At 33.9% G+C, this 25,832-nt stretch overlaps 1 protein-coding gene across 2 annotated transcripts in view; it reads left to right on the plus strand.

Annotated features, from left to right (window-relative positions):
• NCAM2 (neural cell adhesion molecule 2) overlaps positions 1-25,832 on the plus strand; it is a 282,099-nt gene that overhangs the window by 179,198 nt on the left and 77,069 nt on the right. For both annotated transcript variants that reach the window (XM_032097436.1, XM_032097444.1), the window contains exons 9-11: positions 6,817-6,967; positions 20,078-20,265; positions 20,895-20,991. In XM_032097436.1, the coding sequence (XP_031953327.1) occupies positions 6,817-6,967; positions 20,078-20,265; positions 20,895-20,991 (436 nt within the window). The remainder of the gene's footprint in view (positions 1-6,816; positions 6,968-20,077; positions 20,266-20,894; positions 20,992-25,832) is intronic.

Consider the following 25,832-nt stretch of genomic DNA (forward strand, 5'->3'; position numbering starts at 1 on the left):
CATTTGAGTCACATATTTTAATGGCATCATAGCAGTGTTGGAGTAGATTCAGATCAGCAAAATCCTTAGGAATAAAGCCACTAAATACAGTATTTATGAGGGAAACAGGATTTCTCATTACAAAGTGCTTATGTAATTATTCGAACTGTAGTATTTCTTCTGTACTTACAAACGCTCATTTGTGATTACTATTGTTATTTATCATGGCCAACACTAATGCTTGTTCTACTCTACAAGTTTATTTGATATGATGCTAATATTTTTGCCCTTAAAACTCATCAACCATTTATATCTTGTGATTTGCATCATTAAGATTTGTGATTTACATCTAGGATTTGCATCTTTAGTAGAATTAATCTTGAATGGCTGCTCATCATTTTTTCTCTCTTAAATATTTTTCTTACATATTCATTTTTGAGTAAAAGCCAATTATGGAAAGAAGTTCAGTTTTCCATTTCATGTCTCAGTAAGTGTTTGGTGTCAGGATTTCATGTGTCATCTCTTTGCATAATGACTTAAGTCTGAAAGAAATTCCAGCATGAATGAATGAAATATCAGTTCATAATTTATAAAAGTTGTGCGAAGCATTCAAGAACACGTTTTTTCCTGAGACTGATCATGCGGCTAACAATCTGCATAGAACCTGCTGCCATTTACAATCTGAATTCTATAAAAGTAACTGGTGTGTCTGCAGCTGAACTGAATTCAAAACAACAGTATTTTTTTCTTCAACATTAGGTTTTCTTGTGACTTCCCTGGTGCTACACTATAGATCTACAAACAATAGGTGCTTCAATAATTTCGTCGTTGTGGAAAAACAAATTCCTAGAAATTCAGGAATTTGCAGCATGCTGACATATATAATTAACAAGCTGAAGTTACAAAATATCACAAGGTCTCCTATAAAAGTCACTGAAGTCCAAGACACTGCTGTAGCATTATTCTGATTCACTGGACATTAAGGCATATGCACATAGCAATACTCTGGAATTTTCTGCTGTCTCCAACAGGTGCATGGATAGAATACATTTACCTGAAGAGAATGGGAAATATTGTGAATATACCATCCATAATCCAGAAGGGAGCTTCCATCAGCTTCTACACGATGATGGCTGTTGTGACTAACAGCCCTTTCTCTCATCATCAAAGGTAGATTTTCAGACTAGGAATTGCTGGTCACGTACATTTAATAGAGTTCTGGAATTTTATCATCATTTAGTATCAGCATGTCAGGTTGCAGAAGTTCTTATCTTTCATGCTGCTTCAAGAAACATTTTCATGGGCAATTAAGATCTGCTTAAATTTCACATATAAGAAGCATCATCCTGAAGTATATGACCTCAAGTTACATCTCATGTGGATGCGAACACAACATGAAATCAGAAAACTTCCTAAAAAATTGTTATTTGTGAAATTCTAAAGATGATTCTGTTAATTAGTGTTTGTTTTCTACTTGAAAATTCAGTGATGTTACTGGAAACATGACCAAGACAACATAATGAGTTGGCAATTTTTAACAATTTGATCCAAAGAAGGAAGAACCAGGATTTTTTTTTTTCAATCCTTCTCCCCTGCCGTATGAGGATCTTCAACCATGTGCATCTGAAACAGATCCTTTGCAGGAAATTTTAAATACCTGCAGCTTTTACTCAAGTTACACATTCTTACAGTGACTGTTCTTTACTATGTTGCTCCATGTTTTGCAAAAGAAAAAAAGAGTCTCAATTCTAAGCCACTACCTCTTCATCTTTTCTGTGGTTAATATATGCAGTGTGCATCCAAAATGATACTCAAGTACACAAGGTGTCAGAAGACATATTTGGTAAATATGACAGGCAAAACTGACCTGTAGCATTTTAACTATGGACAGTGATGGCACTTTGCTCAAGAGTAAGTTCTCAACATTAGAAGAAAAACAAATAAAGGTATTTCAACTTGTCTAGATTTTAAACGAAGGGATTTTTTTGCTTGCAGTCTTGTACTTGGACTTCAGGGGTTGAAGGAGTACTTTGACAGCCAAATGGTAAACTCTAGGAGGGAAGTCAGCTGCTCTAACCATCCAAGCAATATTACTAAAATCCAGCTACAAATGAGTCACCAATTTCTGCAACTGTTCTTACCTTCCATTCTTGTTTTCAGCCAACTCAAAATGCAAATTTTGGCAGCCCTACAACTTCATCTCATTTGGTTCTACATTTCCTCAGTGGGAGCTGGAGCATTGGCTGATAAATCAAACTCATCCACTAACCACACCATCCACCTCTGCCCAAGCGCAGCTTTCTACAGTTAGTAAGCGAATGACAATTTCTGAGCATCGTAATCAGCTAACTCTCCCCTCCTGAAAAATTACACTGATTTTACTAAAATGGCAGTGGACTTTTGCAGATTGAACACTCCATGGTACCTGAATAATTTATTCTGTTCCAGAAGCTGTCCTTATCTCCTTGTGGATGTTGTCTCATCACATCCCCATCCTCTCTGCATGTGGAACCCTTGAAATTCAGTTATCATTGTTCTGGTACTGCCTTGAGAGCTCTGGTTCTTGACTTTGAAGCTGTGTTTAGACCAGTCAGGTCAGCATCAGCTGGTCACGCCTTTGGGAATATTCACATGTGGAACTACAAATTATCTGAGACATTCAGGAAGGAAAAGCATGACAGAAGAAGTCAAGGAGTAGAATAACACGTATGGTATGACAAGAATTCTATCAAAACCAAAAATATATATTTACTTTTACAGAACCTGTAGCACTAATCTCAAATTATGCAATATCTCTCATTTTTTGATTATCATAGGAGTCATTTGTGTTTAACTACATAGGTAAGAATATTGCAAGTGCAGAAAATTTTCACCTTTTTGTTATTTCCCAGAAGTTACTTTTTATGTGGTGTCATTTTGGATAGTTTTACTTGGAGACCTTTATAGAAAAGTTTTCATTACCAGCAACAGAGAACTAGATTGCTATCAGTATTCAAAATAAAAGGGCTTTTCTGTTTCTTAATTTAGGGAACATGCTTTTTAAGAGGATAAAATCACAAAATGACTTTACCTAAGTAAAACATTTTTCAAAATCTCTGCTGAAGACTTTTCACTTGTATTTCAGCTTTATGCTGGTGATGAAGTCGTGGGGGAAAAAAACCCCACCACCAAAGCCTCAAAATCCCCACTTCTATTTATGATTTCTATGAAATTCTCCAATTAACATTAACCATGAAAAATATTTTATTTAAGATTTTATTATGATTTCTAAAATGATGTGAAAATGTAACTTCTGAAGGCTTTGTCCTTCTTCCAATGTCTAAGAGTGTGTCTGTTAACATAGTTGTTCTTTCTAAAGAATGTGTAAGTCTGTATGGAACTGTCTTAACCTCATTCTTTTGAGACCTCAATGATTGTTCATGCTCCATGGTAGTAAGAGATACTGACTAATTCAGTGAATGAGCACAAATCATGAATATTGGGCCACAGAGATTATTCTGATTGTCTAGGGGTTTGTTCTGTCCCTTTTATGCTCTTTATTAATATTAAGCAGTAAAATAAAATACAGGTTCTACATCTCTCATGCTATAACATTTGAAAGGGAAAAAAAAAAAGAATATCCCAATGTGTCCATTATTGTTTCATAATGTGTCCATTATTGTTTCAGAAAAGCTTGAGAGTTACTGACACTGTTAATTTATAGAGGTTATGTCTCTATTTTGGTTTTGGCCCATTGGCAGCTCCAAAGCTTTTTTCCTGGTGGAGATTTCTCCTGAGGATTACTGGGCAGATGGAGTGCTCCTATATGTGTGTCTCTTCATGTTTTGGTGCTGCAGTGTTATTGTAATTTTTTGTGTCATCACAACATGTCCTTGAATTATTTACCCAGATCTCTCTTATCTGACTTATACTATAAAGGAATATAACACAGCTACACCAGTGTTTTTGAAGTCCTTTTGAAACTTCCCCATACTAACTAGAGTTTTTGATTTCGTGTGGTAATCACCAGCATATTCTGGGATTCCTCTCACAGGTGGAGATGCCTGCATCAAAACGTTTCCTTTCATTTACGTATTTAGTTCTTTCTTTGTTAATGGAATTTTCTTGGTCTGTATTTACACTCTTGTTTTCTTTCATGTGTTTCTGTCTTCAGGAATGCCAGCCTATCAGTATAGCTTTAATCAGGTGTTGCACCATGTTTTAAAAAAAAAAAAAAAGATGGATTTGTCCACCTATCCATCTGCAGAATAGACTCGGGGAACAGGACTTTTTAAACTGTTTATTAAGAAGTGACAGTATAATATGCAATATAAGCAATGAAACAGAACACATTTTAGAAATTTTGTTTGATTTAGTAAGCAATTTTAACACAAGAACTTTAAAAAAGTAGAAATTATCTTTAGTAAATGCATATTTTTATGATAATTCTAGTGATATTTTCTTGCCTACAATTGTTGTTTCATTTATGGACTTTGAACCTAGTAAATCCCTCTTACGATGTTTCTTACAATATATTTGATTATAAGAATAAATGATATGTGAAAATCTCCTATCATTCAGAGTATTTATTAGCTTGGGTTTTGTCCTACCTATAAATCTAAGATATATTACATCATCTGCATTCGACTAAGAGAATGTGAGAACATAGGAAAATTATACTGAGTATAGACTAATTTTTTTCCATCAGTATTAGAAAATAATTAGATAAACTAAAATGAGATTGAGAAAGTACTTTAAAAGCCATTTAATTTAAGGATCTTTGTGCTTCTTTTTATTATTACTTTGTTTTATAACATCTATTAGTACTCATGTATGTGCTTAGGGATAGATGGAATTACTTATAGTGAAATATATATTAGTGAATTAAAGTATTTGGGATTGGTATTGAACTAATGAATCACTAATGAAGTATTTACTATAGTACCTATGATTCATTGCCACAGGTTGTTTCACAATTTTAAATGTAACTTAAGGAAATATTTGTCATCAAGGTAAAATCAGAAATTAAATTGCTGCTTTATGTAGGAATAATGTAGTTTGACCATGGTATTACATGCTTAATATTTAAAAAAAAAGGAAGAGAATGCTTATAACTGTTATTAACTATGTCATAGAAAGTACTTGTTTTACTTATATGTAAACAAGTTCTTTGTGTATCAGACATTAGAAAACAACTTATTGTTTTATTTTAAAGAAATTGCATTTTAATTATCCCAAGAATTCCTTCCAAAAGCCATGACATTGACTACTGTAACACATTTACTAGAGACATCATAACTTTTATTTTCCTTTTTTAAGCATAATTTGGAAATAAAATTTTCAGTATTAAAGATGATAACTTATTTGCTGATTTTTACTAGTCCAAAGAAGTTTATGTTGGCTCCTGGGTTAGTATTCAAGAACTTTCATTTATGTACCTATGCTGAGTCATTTTCACAGGAAACAAAATTCAGTCTATTTGGATTCTGACAAAGGATCAGAGCACTTTTCTTTCTGTAGAAATCATGATAAACAGCATGCTTCATTTGACTGCTTTACATCAAATATTTTTAAGATCTAAATTGTGTGCACACTTCCTGTATTAAGTCAAGGAACAATTGTACTGAGCTAAAAGCTCAGCCACTTAAACATCAGCTGCCACTTGGTGAGTATTTAGTGTAAAATGCAATAAACTTGAGTGTTTGTACTATAGAATGAACATAAAAATCTGCTTCAAGTCTAGTGTCATGCAGTGGTACAGTTACTGGGTTTTCGTCCCTTTTCTACCTTACTATAATGAAGGTAGGTTAATATCTGTATTTTTAACCACTTGTGGAGTTTTTTCCCTTAAACAGAAAAAAAGTGAGACAACAAAGTACAACAAATTTCCCAAAGGTTGCCCAGAGAGGTTGTGGCTGTCCCATCCCTGCAAGTGTTTAAGGCCAGGTTGGATGGGCCTCTGAGCAACCTGGTCTAGTGGAAGGTGTCCCTGCCCAGGCAGGAGGGGTTGGAATGAGATGGGCTTTAAGGCTCCTTCCAACCCAAGGTATTGCATGATTCTATAAGTAAAGAGCAGAAGAAAATAACTTATTTTTCCTCAGGCATAATACTTCATGAAGATTAAAGCATCAAAAGAGGACTTTTTCTTTAAATTACTTTATTTAGTTTTCCCTAATATTTGTATACCCTTTAAATTCAAATAATTTTGTGGGGATGCACAGTGAAGAGGGAAGGACAGTCATTATGGATAAGGATTTTTATAAAATTTATATTCTAGAAAATTGGAAGGTAGCATTCATTTTTCTCCCTTGCCCTTTTCCATGGAATGAAAAGGAACTGAAATCCAGAAATTCTAGTTGCATTTATGGTTCAAGGTTTTTTAACAGTTGTGAGCTTCTGGGATTTGCTCATTGTCTGAGGCATTACTTCCATTCAGTTTCAGAGCTGCGGTTGTGAGGACCACAGATAATGCTGTCTGTAATCTAAGATATAATGTTGTATCTATGCATTTTTCTTAACCACACCATCATAACACAGTGAGTGAGATCATAAAGAAGTTTTGAGTATGCAGTTCACTATTGCAGTCATAATTTTATACGTTTTGTGGTTTCCCTTGACAATGTTCCTTTAAGCATGTACTTACTCCTTTGATTATACTGCCTAGAAAGAGAACATGTTCTTCTACATTTTTTTTTTCATTTATTTGGAAAATTTAGAAGTTGCTTAGCTGTCAGTAATAACTTCACCACAGGTGAAGAGATGCTTTCAGTCATTCTTATCAATAGTGTTTAATATATAAATTCTACACTGATATATAAATATATAAAACCTTCTTTTTTCCTGAATCAATGTAAACAGAGCCCAGATGGCCGTATAGAAGTCAAAGGGCAGCATGGAAAATCGTCACTGCATATTAAAGATGTGAAGTTGTCAGATTCAGGGAGATATGACTGTGAAGCGGCAAGTAGAATTGGTGGGCACCAAAAGAGCATGTACCTTGATATTGAATGTAAGTTCTAATGTTTTGTTTTCTCTTTTAAATTTGTTTTAAAAGAAATAAAAAGTACATTCTTAATGGAAGGTCATTTTTTCACGGTAATTCATGATTAAACTTGTATAAATGAAGAAAGCATGTCCTGTAGTTCATTATTCTGTGGAAGAATCCTGTCTTTTCTGAAATTAACAAGAGCCTTGTTGGTGTGTTGGTGACTTAAGTAGGACAGGATTTCTTCTGAAATCATATTCCAGTGGTATTATCCATTAACTTAAGGCTGAGCTTAATAACTTTAAGTCTCTGGGCTAGCTGAAACCACTGGGAATGAAAAGTATTCAGCGGGATAAAGTAAGGGCTGATTTGAGCAGCAGCTCAGCTTTGGGCTTAACCTTCTAAGATTCAACAAATATTGTTTTTTGTTTCTGAGTCCTCTGATTTACTAATCCCTAAAAGGTCTCTAGCCGCTATTATAACCCCTCCTGGAGTTACCATGTTTGTAACAGTCTCTTTTAGAGATTGTCTTTATTCCAAGCTCTTGCATTTTATCCAGGAGAAAAGGAGACTATTTTTTCTTAGAAGAGTCTGATGCTTGAGAAGCCATTCAGAGGATATAAATCTGAAATATAAAAAAAATTCATCAGGTAATTGCTTCTTCAACTGTTCTTCAAATTCACGAGCCAAGGTCTTCAAAAAATGAAAACAAGCAAATAAACATCCTTCTTTTTTATTTCATTGTTTTTCCATTTATCTAGGAATTTTCCTGATACAATTTTTTTATGTCTCCAATAGAGTTTGTGTGAGCCTCTTTGAACTTAGTCTTTGAACAGAAAAATTCTTTCCAGTGGGAAGATAAAAGCTGGAATAGGATTCTGTGGCACAGAAATAAAAGTAATGATTGCAGACCACGGAGTGATTTCCTGAGGAGTTCTGAAAGTGCTTTCACTATACAGCTGTGTGTTCTTTTTTGGCAGGGAAGCAATGCATTGTGGCATAGAATATAAATCTGAAAGGAAAATGAGGAATGGTCAAAAGAATTTTTTGGTGTTAAGAATGGAGAGATTTGCCAACCCAGAAGACCTAAGAAATAAATCTTAATTTGCTATATTTGTTTTCTTTAATGAGTGCAATGATAATCTTTTGTATGTATATAAAAGAAAAAAAACCTAGATAAATATGCAAATTAAGTGAAGTTTCTTTAAAATCTTGCTGACTCTACACATAATGATATGAAATACATGGTTTGATTATGGTTGTGTTTGTGCTATGCTTTAACATTAAATATTAATATGTTTTGTATTCAGAAGAGAGAGGTATGTTGCACCACGTTATGAAACACAATACATTATTTTAACCTAAGACTCCTTTCAGAGTAAAAGTTTTAGAAGAGGTGAAAAGAATTTAAAAGGAACATAGTCTTATTATTATGGCATGGCAGAATTAATTTTGAATGTCTGTGGGAACAATCAAATGTGAATTTATGCTTTGGTAGACACAGTTTTTGATACAGCACAAAATTTTCTACCGTTCTAAAATCCTCTGAGGAAACACAGTTTATAAAGAATACAGAAATGTTATTCTATCATCAGAGAAATCACACATTGTAACAATTATTTTTAATGTATAACACAAGATTTTTATTATGATATTACTAAAATTGGAGTTCTAAGTTTTAAATACTTAACTGATAGTGAGGTTTAACCCAAATGTAATTATTTTTCAGCACACGTGTTGTTTGAATAATAGAAATACAACTTTCCTCAATTCCTTTAAGTCACGTAGTTTTATGATGCAAAGCAGGTATTTCTGGGGTGATACAATATAGGTTTGTCTCATATTCTGATTAATGAGAGTGAGAAATTTTTTGCTTTCCTTTGCAAATAACTTTGCACTGGTGTATGAGCTTCAAATATAATTTATTTGTCTTGCTCAGGAAAGAAAATACATGTTTAATGGTGAAGAATTCTCCTGTTCTTTAAAATAATGTCCCCAGGAGGAAGTGCCTCTTTCCAGCCTCATCTCCCATCAGTCTGGTCTCTGCCATAAACTTCCCTTCAAAGGAAAACAGCCCCTTCAAAGAATCTTTCAGCACCTCATTGCCCCCATTTCCATGGGGTTGTCCAAAGCGCGGACAGTCCTTTCCCCAGTTCCCCAATACCTTCCTTTATGAAGCAGTGTCATGGTTATCTGTCATTCCAGTTATGGCACTTCAGAAGTTCCGAACTGGGGAATTTCAGCAAAAGGTTCAGGTTCAAAAACTAAACAACTAATTTGTATTTTTGTAGTGAACTAGTAAAAATGGGGGGATTCTGTTAAGTCACTATTGAATAAATTTGATTTTCCTTGTAATATTTTCCAAGAGGCATTTCTTCAGCATATTAATTGCAGCTACTGACATTGCTATCAAGGCTTTTAGATTTTTTTTTCCCAAATATTCATTTACAAAATTGCATAAAACCGTTCAAAATTTTACATTTTTCTCCTCCATTATTTTGGTTTTGTTCTCTTCCGAACAAGTTTTGAGGAGAATTTATTCAGGTATGGCTCACTTTTGTAGTTAAGCCATTTTAACAGAAATTTTTATTATTTTTAAAAATATTCTCATATAAACCTTTAATAACTATTTCAAAATTAAAATATAAATAAATAAGCAGGACTTAATTATTGATATTGTTCTCCAGTTTCTAGATGAAAATAAACAATGCAGCTATGCCCTTCTGTGAGCTAGTAACAAAAATACAGCATTTTTCTTTATATTTTATTATTTATTTGACAGTTTGTGTAGTCAGGAGAGGAAACTGTTTCCATCACATCCTTAAATGCCAGCTCAGTCAAACAGGCCTAATGAAGGCACAGAGTGCTCTCTGCCACTGTCTCATCTTTTTACTTACTGACCCCTATCAGAGATTTAAACTGACAGTAGGATTGCACAGAATTTCCATGCTTTATCCTTGTTCTCTGTTGGGGTTGCTCCTGGTGATAAGAGCAGTTCTCCAGGACAGGAAGACATTACCAGGTTTGATACGAACTGGACACAGTTAACCCTGACTTTTATCTGAAGGAAATGCTGAGCAGACATGAATTGTAGGGAACCCAGGGGCATTTTTAAGGATTTCTTCCTACAAAGTCATCTTTGTGTTTTGTTATGTTTAATTTTCCTTATATAAAGTATGAAAAATAAATCAAAATTACATCAATATAAAATACCATTTTCAAATATTACTTATTAATAGATTTCATTAACTGCAAAATTTGGTTTTAAATATGAGTCCTAGTGTGTATTGGATGATAGTAATAATAAGTAATCAATTGAAAAGTTCCTTTGTGGTGGAATACATTAAGATGTACCTATAGTTATTATCTACATATTTATTATAGACAGAGAAATAACTCTTCTTTTAAATAAAAAACATTAGAGAAATCCATAAAAAAGATAAAGCAGGCCATATACTAAGATGAGATTTTCAAGAGAGCCTGAGGAAGCTAAATGTATAAACCCTAGTGAACTTGATTTTACATACAGTATCAGGTGTCTCAAAGTTAGTTTTCCTATACAGATGTTTACATTTCTAAATGGTAATTTTTTGTCTTTAAAAGCAATACACAGACCTGAATAAAACAAAAATTGTGATGAGAGAACACATTAGTTCTTGGGTTTCACAAATTTTTCATTGCATAATTAGCATTGGAGAAAGAAAAATCTTAATTTTGACATGTTCAGTGTGCTGGCTCATCTTTCATCACATTGTTATTCTTAGTTAGGGTGCCCTAACATCATTACTAAGTTGGAAAAGCTTTAAACAAGCCAGTAATGAGCAACATTTATGAACCTTGAAAGACTGTCTATGCGGCCTTACAGTTTTCCCTTCGTTGTGTTCAAACTGTCATTAACCAGTCGGAAGTTTTCACAGCCCTCACTTAATTTTGTCCTCCCAGGTGTACACGTTATGTAAGATGCCACTGTTTCTGACTGCTCTGTATCATCAGGTGCAAATTCCTGTGGACAGTACTCCTTTTATTGGAGAAAAGGCTAAGCTATGTCCTTTGGAAAATTCTCTGTTTTCCCATACGCTATCCAGGAAGCATCCTGACTAAGAGACCTTTTTAGCTGGATTTACCAGTTTTCACATCACTGTTTTAGTTAAATCTCTCAATTTCAATACTGATACTGCAGCTATTAGATATGCTGGATGGTCCAAAAATGCCTATTTCCTCACAGTACTCAAAAGAGTAGTGTTTTGAGATAGAATCATCTATGACAAATATATTGCATTGAGTAACATGGTACATTTTTGTATGAGATCAGCCATGTGAGTAGTTGATAAAATGATGTCTTAGAAAGCAATTTCTAAAAAATGCATTTAAATAATTTATAGTGTCTTGCAGAAATATGAAGTTTTCTAAATACTGCTTTTCATCCAAACATGATTTTTTGTAGTTTTATTACTTACTAGTTAAGTATCTACTTGGAGTGGTAAAAATAAAAATAATCATGCGGCATGTGCAATATAGTCTTTACCTGTAAAAAAAACTGTGCAATATTTTTTATACTGTTGTATTGCTCATCAATAACAGTCTTTTTTTCCTTTGTGTTTGTTTTTATTCCCTGCCACAGTTTGAAACCAAGCTCATTACTGTTGCCATATTGAACTTGGTTTCCTGAATTGATTATTCTTTTGCTTTGTTGTGTGTTAGCTGTATTGCACTGCAGTTGAGGGCGATGCTTTCGATTCATGCAATTTAATTTTATACCTTCGCAAAAAAATATGTAACAAAATTACTTAAGAGTGGGTTCAACAGATTGAGCTACAAATTATATTTACCTTCAAGGAAGAAAGGTTTTCAATTGGTAAAAATGCTACTACTGTGTACAGGATGTCAGAAATGTTATCATAGAATGGTTTGATTTGGAAGGGATCTTAAAGGTCATCCAGTTACAACATCCCCTGCCATGGGCAGGGACGACTTCCAGTAGACCAGGTTGCTCAGAGCCCCTCCAAACTAGCCTTGAACTCTTCCATGGATGGGTCATCCACAGGTTCTCTGGGAAACCTCAATGTTGTGATAAACGTCACAAAAGTTTCAGCTGCCTACTGCTATCATTAATCATAATAAATTCAAGCAGTTCATACTTTGGATTTGTTTGGATTCTGTTTCTTTTAACAGAAACCAGTGCAGCAACATCCCATCACTACTCACAGAGTCACAGAATTGTTGAAGCTGGAAGGCATTGCCTCTTTCCTGTCACTGGACATCACTGAAAAAACCTGGCTTTGTCTTCTTTACACCTTTCCTTCATCCATTAGTCATGAGGACCCAGATCTATCTTGTCATTACAGCCAACACACAAAACTAATAAATACACATATGGCCTAGGACAGAAAAAAATTACAGGAAAAATAATCAAGAGAAGTAAAATATTGAAATACTGTAGAAAAAAATCCATTTTTTCTAATAAAATACTATTTGCTTTAGTTACATTTCTTCCTGTCAAATTTATAGGTTAAAATGAGAAAGCAAATATGGAAAAGGTCAATCTTTAACATCACTAAATAAGTGTGGTAATTTTGACACATTATGAATGTCAGTTGTAAGATTTACCATTTTCCTTCTTTGACTACCTTGTGCACTTGCACAGAAGGAAGTTTAGTATGCCATTGCAGTGACTTCAAGGGGATAAGAAAGTTGAATTCTGTGCAAAAGATGACGTTTATTACATAAAGTCACTTTCCAAAACCATCTCACCAAATTTCCCATAGTGAAGCAGAGATTAATGCATCCATTGTCTTTTTCTGATGTTACAACAGTGTGGTAAAATGGAGAAATTATTCATCTATATAATAAATCTACCTATTATTTAGCCCAAAAGCCTGTAAAAATACTTTGAAACAAAAATGCCATCCTAAAAATATTTTCCTTCAATATATGTTAATGACTTGTTACACATGATATTCATATTAGAAATTTCTCATAAATTTTTACCGAAGAGAGCTCTCTACTACATGATCTGGTTAACCTTGCAATTAACTTGATATAATTTAAAGTAGATTTTTAATAAAATGTTAGCCACTTTTCTCTTAATAGAAGAACACAATTTTTAATAAATAAAATAATCTGCCTTTTTTTTTGTTGCACTTCTAATAATTCAGTCATTAATAGGTATATATGCCTCAACATCTTTTCTTACTGACATAAATTTTCACATATGCAATTGTGAAAAGTAAAGGTAGAAAAAAAAGGAAAAAACAAGGAAGAATTTTCTGATGCTTCCTTGAGGATGGTTCTACTTCGAGAGTTGGTCTTACAGGCTAACAATGTTAAATATTTACATTGATAATTAATGTGATAAACTTTAAATGGTTTCACAAGTATTTACATACTACGCAAAATGTAGTTTATATTACACAGTGATGACCTGTGAATGAAAAAAGGCATAGTGGCCTTTTCCCTTTCTGTACCTCCAAGATAGATCCATCAAAGCAGAATCAAGGCATCTGAGTATAATGAAGAAAATAATCAGGTGATATGATAAGTGTCATGCTGAAAATTTGAAACTTGAACAAAACAAGTTTCTAGAGATTTTATTTGTTGCTTTCTGGACATCGCTGCATGTAAAAATTAAGTAAAGAGATGAAAAGGCTAAGAGTTCTTGCTCCATACAGCAGCTATTAGGATTTAGGAATGTATGAGAGAGAGACATAGAGACATTAGAGAATGGAGGGATGGTATCAATAAGGAGGCAGGTTGTGGAAGGTAAAGACTGGATTTTGTTCTGAAAATGTGACATGTAGGACAAGAAGAAAGATGGGATTAGGATCTTGGTTTGAGAAAAGCATTGCAGTTTTTCACTTCTGCTTATAAGAGAATTACGTCATCTGATATTTGATGGAGAAGTCAGGCCATACCAAATTATTCCAGTAATTCTGTCTTGGAATACATGTAACAGTTGAAAATTTGGTACAAATTGGTACCATTTAAGAATAATGTGTTAACACTTGGCAGCACTTGATGATTTTATTACTAAAATGAAAATTGCTGCTAGTGAGATAGATCTGTAGGGGGAGTCTTCCTGTGCTAGATCTGATAGCCAGTGCTGGTGATTTACAGGCATACAAAATGATTGATAGACATCTGCAAACAGTTTATTTTATACATCACTAGTGGCAGACTTAGCTTACTTTACTTAGCTATGTTTTCTTTAAAATTTCTTCTCCTAATTTAAACTAGTTTAGGTAATTTTAGAGAGATACATCAATTCAAAGCAGACATTTCTATGAAATTAAAATTTCTTGGGGCTTTAGTTTGGCTTTTGTGTTTGCTTTTAAAGTTAAATACAATTCCTTAATGTCAAGTGAAATTCAAAGAAAAATAGGTACATTGAATTTCTGCAACTCTGGCAGTACCAAGCACCTGAGCCATACATGCATTCATTGCCCACCATTATTCAATGTGCAGTTATCAACATGCTTTGCATCTAGCAAAATGTATCTTAGGGAAATGGAGCAATTGGTATGTTGTTTGAATATTAAAAATAATATCCTAGTCAAGGTATCCAGGAACTAGTACTGCTTGCCAGTAGGAGGGGGCTCTTACTCTTCATAAAATGTAGAATCAGTTGATAGTGCATCATACTATTGAATATCAAAGTCATATTCTAATGAATTTTGAGAGGAAGCAAGAGAATGGGGCAGGGGAAAGGAAATCTTACAGGAAGTGTGGTGTTTTCTGCACTTGCTGTGAAAGAAACATGTACCTCTCAAAACTTTTGAAATCATGGGGTGGATTCCAGACAAAAGGACCCCTCTGGTTTTAGCTAATAATCATGGCAATTTAAAACCAATATATGATGAATTTAATTTGCTTTTCTATGTAGAAACTTCCTATGCAGGTCTTGGATATTTTTTCTTAAAGCCGCATGATTGCGATAGTAGCAGTAAAGTGAAAGTTAGTAATCCTGAAGTTATCCAATTCCTATTTTCCTTGTAAGGATGATTATAGATTAAAATATAGTCACCTAACCACATTTTTGAAGTCTTTCTAATATTATTTCTTCTTCCAAATGAATATATGACAGTTACTGTACTTGTCTATGGAGGTTCTTCTACTTCATATCCAAGGAAGAGCTATTCATTTTAAAATATTAACTATTGAAAAAGGTATGAGGGAGAAAATACAAGAGAAAGATAGATGGCTGTTAACTAAATTGTGGCAGAGTTACAAAAAATTGAGGCACTTTTACAGGATCGATGGCAAGGACAGTACTAGATTTGCCAGAGGATGCGGTTTATTAAAGTCCTTGATGATGGGAAACTTATGCCAGCATTAATCATCTTAGAGAGAGACTTCCAATAATGTACTGCAGGAAATGTCCCAGTGTCTTAGACCTGACAATCTGTCACATATTTTTATTATATGTTCCCAGGGAACAAATAGCCAAAAGTTTTAAAACCTATGTTCTTAAATTAAGAAGTGCAAATCTGATTCTGCACACCAGTTTTCCATTATAGTTGTCTGGACACATGTACTGAATCAGGTAATTTGCTATATCTAATTTTGTGTAGGGCACCAAACATACGCCAGAGCTGGATCTTTGTCGTCAGTAATTTAATTACCTTCTGGACAAGGCAGGTGATGTATTAGTCTGTTCTTGAATCATTGTTCCTGGACATTATAACTAACAAGGATATCTAAATGCTAGAGAAAGCTTTCAGGTCAGAATTTGCTTCTCTTCAATAATTTTCTTACACAGGTTATCCAGAACTCATTCTAATTGGAGTGCTGACCTGTCAATTTCTTTCTTGTTTGGGAAAATGAACAGCTTGAGTTTAGCTGATGCTGGTGCCATAGCGTCATTCTGAATTTAAAATTTCTTACAGAATCATACACTCATAGAATAGTTTTGTTTAGTTTTGTATCTTTGTGATAACGTCTTTGTTCCTTCAAGGCATCTTTTTCATTTGGATTGCCTCATCTCTCCAAAATAATACTCAATCTTTCATAGCCAAACCATAAAACCTTATGAACTTTATCACATGCTGGGCTGCATCCAAAGCCCCGTGGCCAGCAGGTCAAGAGAAGTGATTCTACCCCTCTACTCACCTTTTATGAGACCCCCACCTGCAGTGCTGCATCCAGCTCTGAGACACCAAATACAAGAAACACATGGACCTGCTGGAGCAGGTTCAGGTGAGGGCCACAAAGGTGATCAGAGGTCCTGAGCACCTCAGCTATGGAGACAGCCTGAGAGAGTTGAAGTTGATAAGCCTGGAGAAGAGAAGGCTCCGAGGAGAAGTGCAGCCTTTCAGTGTGCAAAGGGGGCTTATAAGAGAGACTTTTAACCTTAGTGATAGCACAAGGACAGTGGTTTTAAACAAAGAGTTATTAGAAATTTGATTTTAGGAAGAAATTTTTTTTAGTGTGAGGGTGGTGAGGCACTAGAACAGGTTGCCCAGAGAAACTGTGGATATCCCATCCCTGGAAGTGTTCAAGGCCAGGTTGCATGAGGCTTTGAGCAACCTGGTCTAGTGGGAGGTGTCCTTGCCCATAGCAGGGGATTGGAACTGGGGGATCTTTAAGGTCCTTTGTAACCTGAGCTATTCTATGATATTGTGTGCATTTATTAAATAATAAAATAAATAAATAAATAAAATAATATCAGTGGTAACTTTTCTATCTTTTTTCAGTTTTGGGGGGTTTTATTTGTTTCGTTTTCAGTAAAGTGCTAAAAGTTCAGATTTAAGAAATACCCTGAGGGTTGATTTTTTTTTTTTTTCCAATGGAGTGTATTCAAGCTCCTACTTACCTGTTTAGAACTCTAATATGTCATCTTAACTGGTAGTACTTTATGTAAAAATGCTTAAAAGGAACAGTTCATTTGTACCCTGCATTGAATTTTGTCAGGTGTAAATTAATTCTCAATTACATAGAAGCTAAGCAGAGCACATTATTAATTTTTAATGGTTCTAATTCTCTAACTGATTTCTGCTGAATCTTTTATTTTTTTAAACAGTACATATATTGCAGTTAAAGATCCTTAACATATGTAAACCTATGAGAAGGACCACCTTCTCATTTCTACTTGGTTTCCATTTATTTTCAATTTATAGAACTGTTTGATAAATACTCTGGTTTTTAATGTAATTTGTTTGTTAGTTATTTTATAAAACTGATGGAACCAGGTTTTGTAGACATATAAAATAGTCAGCCATATGTTTTCAAAGCCTTGGCTTTAAGGTTTGTTATTTTTCATGCTTTGTTTGAAATTAAATATAATGTGTGTTTATGTTTGATAAAGACTAATTCTGTAACCATTTAAGCATACTAAACTGCAGTTAGTCATGAAGCGCATACAAGAAAAAACAAGTTCTCTTTATAAACAAATTTTCCCCTTTCAACTCAATTTTTTAGTTTTATAAGAAATGTAAACTATCTTTTATTTGTACTGTAAAAAGGAAAATATTTCAGAATTACATTCTTTTTGTAAAACATCAATAGAGGCATTTTAATCTGCTTCTAACTAGGAAATCAAAAATCATCTGATAAATTCAGTGAATTTCAGTGAATCAAGTCATTAGCACAGTCTTCTTTTTTTTTTGTAAATTGGAGCACTTGACTGCTAGGGAAATGGCTGCAAAGCCATTTCCCCTTTTTTGAGGTGAATACTTTGCAATTGTGAGTTGTTTATTTGGGGATATATCTTTATTTGACACACTTTTAGTCCTATTTGTGTTTTATTGTATTTATGACTGTTAATACCTGTAGTTTTGTATAGATGGCAGTCCATAACTCACCTATTCTTTTAAAACATAAACAAATAGATACTATGGGCATCCAAAATCTACCTTTAGAAGAGAGAGAAGTCTGAATGGGAAGTCCCTATTCTCTTAAATGCTTTTATCTGCAGTGTAAGAGTTTACACTACTTTTTCATTTGTAAGTGTTAAAATAGGATATGAGTTTGCCATATGTGTATTGAAATCAACAGAGAGCATCAAACCACATAATGTTATCCAGGAAGGAAGGTTACTCAGATTCAGAGTATCTTTCAATCTTCAACATTCATGGCAGTGTTCATAAATAGAGTGAATTTACTGTGGGAAATTGCACACTGGGAGACAGTGCTTACATAAAATTTGTGAAATAACCACATTTGGAACCTCATGAAGACTGTGATGAGATTTCCAATCTGTTTGTTGAACATGCTGTTGATCCATCTATTGAACATGCAGAAATAAGTTTGTACAGTTTTCCTACAAGTGATTCCCACCATGAACTTCATTTCTAGAGGAAAAGTCAAGGTTCTGACCCTTGGTGTTCTGAGATTCTTGACCACAGAAAACCATGAAACACACTTAGGCAGTTTGCTTTTTTCTTCATATTCTCCACTAGTGTGAGATGTCACACTCTGAAGACTCTTTGATAGTCTGTTCTTTGCATTAAACTGTTTAGCTGATGAAATATGGGGTATTTAGAGGTCTGTGAAAATCAAGATCACTAGAATTACTTATTAAACATTTGGAGCAGAAAGATGAGCTCCTGTGTCTGGTAAATAAATTCACAGCCGGGCAAGCTTTACTTATTTAGATGAAAATTCTTGTTTTTCCACAAAAATAAGGGCTGAACAGTTATTAAAGGAGAGAGTGCTGGCCTTGAGCAATGTAGCGGCTTTGATCTGTGCTTTAAAACTTCTATTGATAACAGTTCTTTTTGCTCAAAGCCTGTATGCCTACATGCAGCAGCAGCATATGTCATCAAAAAAGTTATGCTTTTCAACAGAGCCAAAAAGAGAAAGAAGTTGAAAATGTGCACTTCAGGAAAAAAAAAAAAAAAAGAAAAAAAAAACCCAGCTGTTTTTAACCATTCCTGAAGCAAAATTTTACTTCATACTTAAAGATGCTCAGTTCTGGTCTCTGATAGACCTATTAGCAATTTTGTTGCCTAATATTAAGCTATATGTGAGAGGACTAGAATAGATTTTCCAGAGACACATCTGGAAACATTTAGGAGCTATTTATCAAAACAAAAATGTATATGTATGTATACACCTTAGATATTAAAAAGATATTCCATTACAACAGCTGTAACTAATAAATTCCCTTTTGGAATTAAAGCACTAAGGGAGTTTCCTTGAATAAAGAATATTTTTTTAAATACTCTTAAAAGATAATAACAATGAAATTAGGGAAAAAATACAAATCAATATTTGATAGAAAAAAAGCACTGTTCACCCAAGACATAAGAAGAGGTGGGAAAAGGCTACCCCCTCTCATTTATAGAGAAAACTATACTTCCTGCTCTCCAGAGAAATAGTAAATAGAAGAGACAGGTCTTGTCACTTAGTGGCACTGTGGTCTGAAGATCACAGTTAGCTGGCAAACCAGCAATTTCCTCTGTGTCAGACTCAGTGTTTGGTATATGTTTAATGCAGCCATTTACAGTCAGGTTTGAAAGAAAAACACACCATCTTTTTCTGTGGCTGTAGCTTGATAATTTCATAAGGAACTGATATAAAGGTTGTCCTAAATAGTGTACACACAATGTATTTTCTGTGGTAGATAGAATACATTGCATCGTTTTTGGTATTCTTTTACTATTTTTTTAAAGGTTTACTTCCACAAATAAGCATCTCTCTTTGGAAAGATTTCATAAAGGATAATAAAGTTCCAGTGAGAAATGGGTGAAGCCATAGCACAAGAAAATTTGAGTGAATGTAATTTCTCCATAGCAAAAGAAGACACTATAAAATCAGCACATGAACAGACAATATCTGTTTTTTAGGTCACCTCACTTTGTGGTAGCAGGGTCTGGCTGAAAATTTGTCATCCTCAAGAGGAAACGCTCTTCCTTATTTCTGAGTGTCTTTCAAGGGCCTGATATTGCCTAATGTTAAATATATTTAACAGGTATTCTCTTTCCTGAGAAGTTCAGCTGAAACAATTTCAGGAGAGGAGAAACTTACCAAGATAAAAGCCTGATGAACTTAAGGTGGAATGTAATACTTCCGTGTTCCATAATAAACTAACACAACAATCAATTGGAATTTCTCAGTGAACATGAAAGTTTGGACATGGGTATATGTCTTGTTTTATTAAACCAGTTAATAAACTTGTGCATTACTTCCTTTTTCCAGATGCTCCAACATTCGTGTCAAATCAAACCATGTATTACTCTTGGGAAGGCAATCCCATCAATATAAGCTGTGAAGTGCTAGCAAACCCATCTGCCTCAGTTCAGTGGAAAAGAGGAAAATCAGTTTTACCTGTAAAAAATACAACTCATTTGAAGACCTACAGTACAGGCAGAAAGCTGATTCTAGAGGTAAGGCTTAAAATGGAAATCAACACGGTGGCAGAAGATAATTTTGTCCTCAGTTTGGCAGCACTGTGAGTACTGTAGAGTGTATTTAAGGCTAAGACTACAGTTGAATATTTAACACTCTTAAAAAAGGAACAAAAACAACAACCAACTGTATATGAATTGATTTATCTATACATTTCTTATGAGTAGTTAGAAAATAATCCATATTTGAATGGCTTGTGCTCACTTTTCCAACTGCACCCAACAGAAATATAATTTGCATTTCTTGGAAGAAAAAAAATCCATAAATAGATATAAAACTAAACCATCAAGCTAAGACTGAAAATTAAAGTGACTATCCAGTAAGTGCCAGTTTATTAGGGGTTTTTTTATTGTTTAAAGGTGAAATTATAAAGATGAACAATGTAATTTTTTTCCATTATCAGATTTCCTCATTTGAAGTTGAGAAGGGGGAGTTAAACATGAAAAAAGGTGTATTTAGGTCTATATATGGAGACTATACTAGATATGTTGAAGTGAGAACACATCTGCATGTTGGTTAAGGAGAACATACTTGAATTTCTGATTAAAAAAAAAAGAAATTATATTTAATTAGCAACTAATATTTACAAAGTGTATTCATTTTAAAGATTGCTCCCACATCTGACAGTGATTTTGGGCGGTATAATTGTACAGCCACAAACAGAATTGGAACAAGATATCAGGAGTATACACTTGGTCAAGCTGGTAAGTTAAAATTTTGTTTCTTTTTCTTTAAATATTTTTTCCTACTTTAATCAACACTAAGTTCAGACACATTATCCTCTGTTTATTTTATTCCGTGGACTTTTTGCAGATAATTTGTCTAAGAGCTGAGCTGCAATATAAAGTAAAATAAACCAATTCCCTCTGAATATGAATCTTCTTTTGATTTAATTTTAAGGCCTTCTGAAATTTGAAAAAAATTAGTCTAACCTTTTTTCCTTTGCTCTTACTATATCCTACATTTATAGCAATGTATTTTTATTACTTCAGCCGAGACATATGGTTTGCAGGTAGTAAAAGTAAGAAGGAATTTGGAAATTATTTTTTTCCTTTTTCTCCCTTGTATTTTCTTGATAAACTAATAATAACAAAAGACTGAAATACTGCAGCAAAGAATTTCTATCTTTGTTTGCATTTCTAGTTATTTAAAAAAAGAGTTTGACCTGGAGTGCTAGATTGAAATAATTTAAGCTCTGCGATATTGTTACAGAATGTCTGACTATTTTTATGTCCTATTGCTGTTTCAGGAAATAGAAAAATCCGACTGTATGTTTGTTCTTTGGCAGAAATAACTATTAACTGAGACCAAGTGAGAGTTTCTTAGCAGTGCTTTCAATGATATTTTCTTGTGGAATGGACTAACGCTTGCTCAGTTTTGAGGTCTCCAAACATTTCGACCTCTGTACTCAGATGGTGTAAACTGTGCCAACTTTAATGAAATTTCTGGAGTTATAATGCAGTTGACAGTACTAAAGGTACAGCCACACTGAGAGCCATACACCCCTTGGGATGTGTCATTACGGACCATTTTTATCGTGTAACCTCCAGGTGGTCCCATACTGTCAGACTGGCTAACACTTTGAAGGGACTGATAGAAATAATTATATCTAAATAATTATATCTATATCTATATATTTCTTTTTCATTAGGACACACATATTCCAAGTGATTCTGAATGTTTTAGTTGCAAGTTTTGGTCTAGTTTCTTCTTCTTTTTTTTTTTTTTCTTTTTTTTTTTTTTTTTCTTTTTTTATTAAGAAAATAAACACTTTAGATTCCTACCAGGAGGACTTTTGGGGGAGCATTGCTGAAGCATGCACATCCAGTCTGGTCTGCTGCTATTATTTGTGTAGTTTTGCTCCATAGGGCAATTATTTTCTTTTGGTGTCTCAGGAATTATAAAACCCCATTATTTATTAATAGTCTTAGAATTTGTACATAGTTTTGAAAGTTTTTCCCATCATCTCTATGGGATACTAGCACACATTCCTACTATAATATTTTTTTGGTTTTGAAGAACTTTGAAAAGTGCTGAGCTTCTTAAAATAGGAAAATGTAGGGTTCAAATTTCTATGAGCCACAATTTTACATCATTTAAAAGATCCATTACCCTTCATTTACTTTTTTTTGGGTGTTAGCTGTGGTGTGATCTTCCCTTCCTTTGACAGCTACGTTTGACTACCGAGAAAAAAAAGCTTTTCTTGAAGCCATGAACATAAATAATAGGAAAGGAAGGAAAATCCCCACTTGCATCTCTCTGGTGTCTTACCTCTCAGGAGAAAAAATGATGAGAAAATATTGTGGTTGTCACTGTGGGCTGCTTTTTCATAAATATGTATACACTTGGGAGAGCATTTCACCAGATAGTCTCCAGAATGTTGTTTTTTTCTCTTAGATTTACAGAACAACATCTCATCACAATGCATGATACTACATGATGATTATTTTAGCTACGTATATATCCCCTGCTTTTATAATTTATTAATTAATCAATTTTAATAGAAAACATTAGCATTGAAATGTTAATTGAAAAAGAACATGATGTTTTGTCATTTTATTTCAGGAAATTCACACATGACCACCCCTGGAAATGCAAGGGAAAACAAATAGCAAGCTATAATTCTTCTTTGGCTTTTTAATACAACTATAGCAGAAATGTTACTGATGCTAGTTTTTCAAACAGATTAACATTCTTTACTTCTGCAATGTTTTGCTTATTTTTTTTTCAGGCAGTTCTTCAGAAAACTTGACGAACACTTAAAAAATATGTATTGTTGATATAAACATAAAAAGGTAAATCAGGATAAATGGAATGATGGGAAGACATCATATAAAGCTTGAGCTATATTTAGATATTCTACATGATGTTAAATGCAGAAAATAGAAAAAAACAAAAGCAGGTTTTTTAGTAGTGACAGTGAGCAAGGCTGGAAAAGCTGGGTTTGGGGTGTCACTGTTCACTACTATGCACTACTTGCATAATACAGTAATGTAATGCATAATATTCCGTAGTATAATGCATAATATTCAGTATCCTGAAAGATTGATAGTTTTAGCATTTGCCTCTAAATAGACTTTGTTTTTAGAATAAAAACCCAAACATGTAATTCACTGTTACAAGTTTTGCACTTTAACTGGCATCCGCTAGAAATGGAAAATAATCAGGAGATGGAGGATAAAACCATTATAATAATTACAGGTGTAAGATGTCAAATACATCTTTCTCCCTAGTTTTATTTCATCAGTTGCTTCACTCTGGTTGATTAGGAAGGCCTAATGATTGATATTTTCCACATTAAAGCCTATAAAATAATTTTGATGCATTTCAATGCAGCCAGCATTGCCTTCTGGCTTTGATTGTAAATACAAATGCTGGGGCGTAGAATACTTTTACAAAGGCTCTGTCAGGGAAAAATAAATACAATTCCTAGCTGGGAGACAGTATTAAGTAAAGTATGCTGCTAGGGTAAATTTGATCACGAATGATGATCATTTTATGAATAGTTTTCTCTTTAAATTCTGCAGGAATTACTTGTTCCTTCATGTTTTGTTCCATTTTCTGCTTTGCTTTTGCTTTTTCAGCAGAATCAAACTACCTTTTTTTATTAATTTACTGGTACTTAAAAAGTAATCATACTGTCACAATTCCATTATCTTTATTCCTTTTGCCTTCCTTAAGAAATTAGACTTATTGATGGTTAAAAAAAGGAAGATTTCTTTCAGAATTGATATGCAATTTACAGCTGTTTTTGTATGACAGGAAAACCGTAACTGTTCACTCAGATTATACAGAGCTACTGAATCAGCCTGAATTCCATTTAAACCTTTGAAAACAACTGAAAAGCTGCAGAGTATTTGAGGTTTCATTCTGGAAGATGCTGGCTTGTTTAGATACTTCAGAGTTATGTTGAAAGCTTAATCAGACATGCCCATGACCTGACTTGTGATCAACTCTTAAAAATACCACATGGGTGACCTCCTTTTTCATTACCTGAGCTTTTAAAATGTTATGTGAGTAAAATATAGAATGTGAAAATAACCACAGTCACTTCTTGCCACTGCAAATTAATTGGTTCATGTCACAGACAGAACTTGTATTTTAGAACTTTACTTACACTCTGGTTTTAATCTTAAGTCAGGCTTAAATTTTGGCAACCCAGGACACCTTGATGGGTTGTCCCAATGGCTCTCAGAGCCTGAGATGAGCAGAGATATTCCTAGATTTGTCCAAATCTAGTTTATCTATAGTTCATGTGAAATACCACTATGCAGGGAGCCAGTATGAACTAGAAAAGCATCCTTCTGCTTTGTTGAGGTCTCAATATCATTATTTTAAATGCTTTTTTAGGTAAATAGAAAATCACATGGCCATCAGTAATTTAGGACTATGTTATTGGAATGGGTAATTTAATATCTTAAAATGGTAAATTTTAAGGTTGTGACACACAGCAAAATGAGAATTTTGAAGGTTTCTCTTTTTATAAATATTAATATAGATTTTGTACATAGCTGGATGTATAGCTGGGCTGAATCTAGAGCTCTAAAAAGTAAACTATGAGTCATCTCTAAGGATCTCATAGCCTTACTCTTCCTAGACTTTCCTTTCCCCTTCTTTCTTGTATTCTGGGATGGCATAAGGTTTAAAAGTCCTGCTGTGGGCAGGAACACTTTTCACTAGACCGGGGTGCTCAACATCCTGCCCAACCTGGCCTTGAGCACTTCCAGTGATGGGGCATCCACAGCTTCTCTGAGCAAATGAGAGATGCTACATCTGCTATAGCTCTATGACTTATCTTTTTCCTTTCTACAGGAATATTACAGGGAATTAAAAAACAAACAGTCAATGATGTCATTAGATACTGAGGACTCCTACACCACTTTATTGAATTAGGTATTCTTTAGGCATCCTGTGCACACAGAAAATCAGTGAGGATGGGAAATAATGACAACAAAAGCAAATGAAGACATGGGAAAGACAATAATTGAGCTTCACAGAAAATGCATCCTGTAACCTGTTTTATGGAATAAAGTCATACTCAAAATATGAAAAGGCTGTTTGATAACTGATAAAGACTACAAAATCAAATTTAGAAATTTACTAGTCTGTAGTTTTGATGCTGGAACTTTGCTGCTGGTTAATGGATGTTGTTCCTTTTTTCACCAAGTATTTGCATTTTCACACAGGTAAAAGAAAATCAAAGTAGTAGGACTTAATTTTCGCTGGAGAATAGTATAATGAAAAAGAAAATCATATCCTGCCAAAAGCCCATTTGTCTGCACAAAATATGGGCAGACCTAAAACCTAACTTGCTGTTCTAAAACTTGCCATTCACATCTTAGCAGCTAAAGGATTTTTATTAAAAAATGAACAAAACAGCAACATATTTTCAATCAGCATATCAACATGGCAGCAGTGTTCTGCTTTGTGTGCATGTGTCTTATTTTAATTTATTATTTATGCATTTATTTGCTAGCTGTGGTCTTATTTACTAACTGAATGCTTATTTTTCCAGAACTCTCAGAAGTTTGGCAAAAGAAATCTA

This window comes from Corvus moneduloides, chromosome 2 (genome assembly GCF_009650955.1).
Source record: "Corvus moneduloides isolate bCorMon1 chromosome 2, bCorMon1.pri, whole genome shotgun sequence".
In the NCBI taxonomy this organism is placed as follows: Eukaryota; Metazoa; Chordata; class Aves; order Passeriformes; family Corvidae; genus Corvus; species Corvus moneduloides.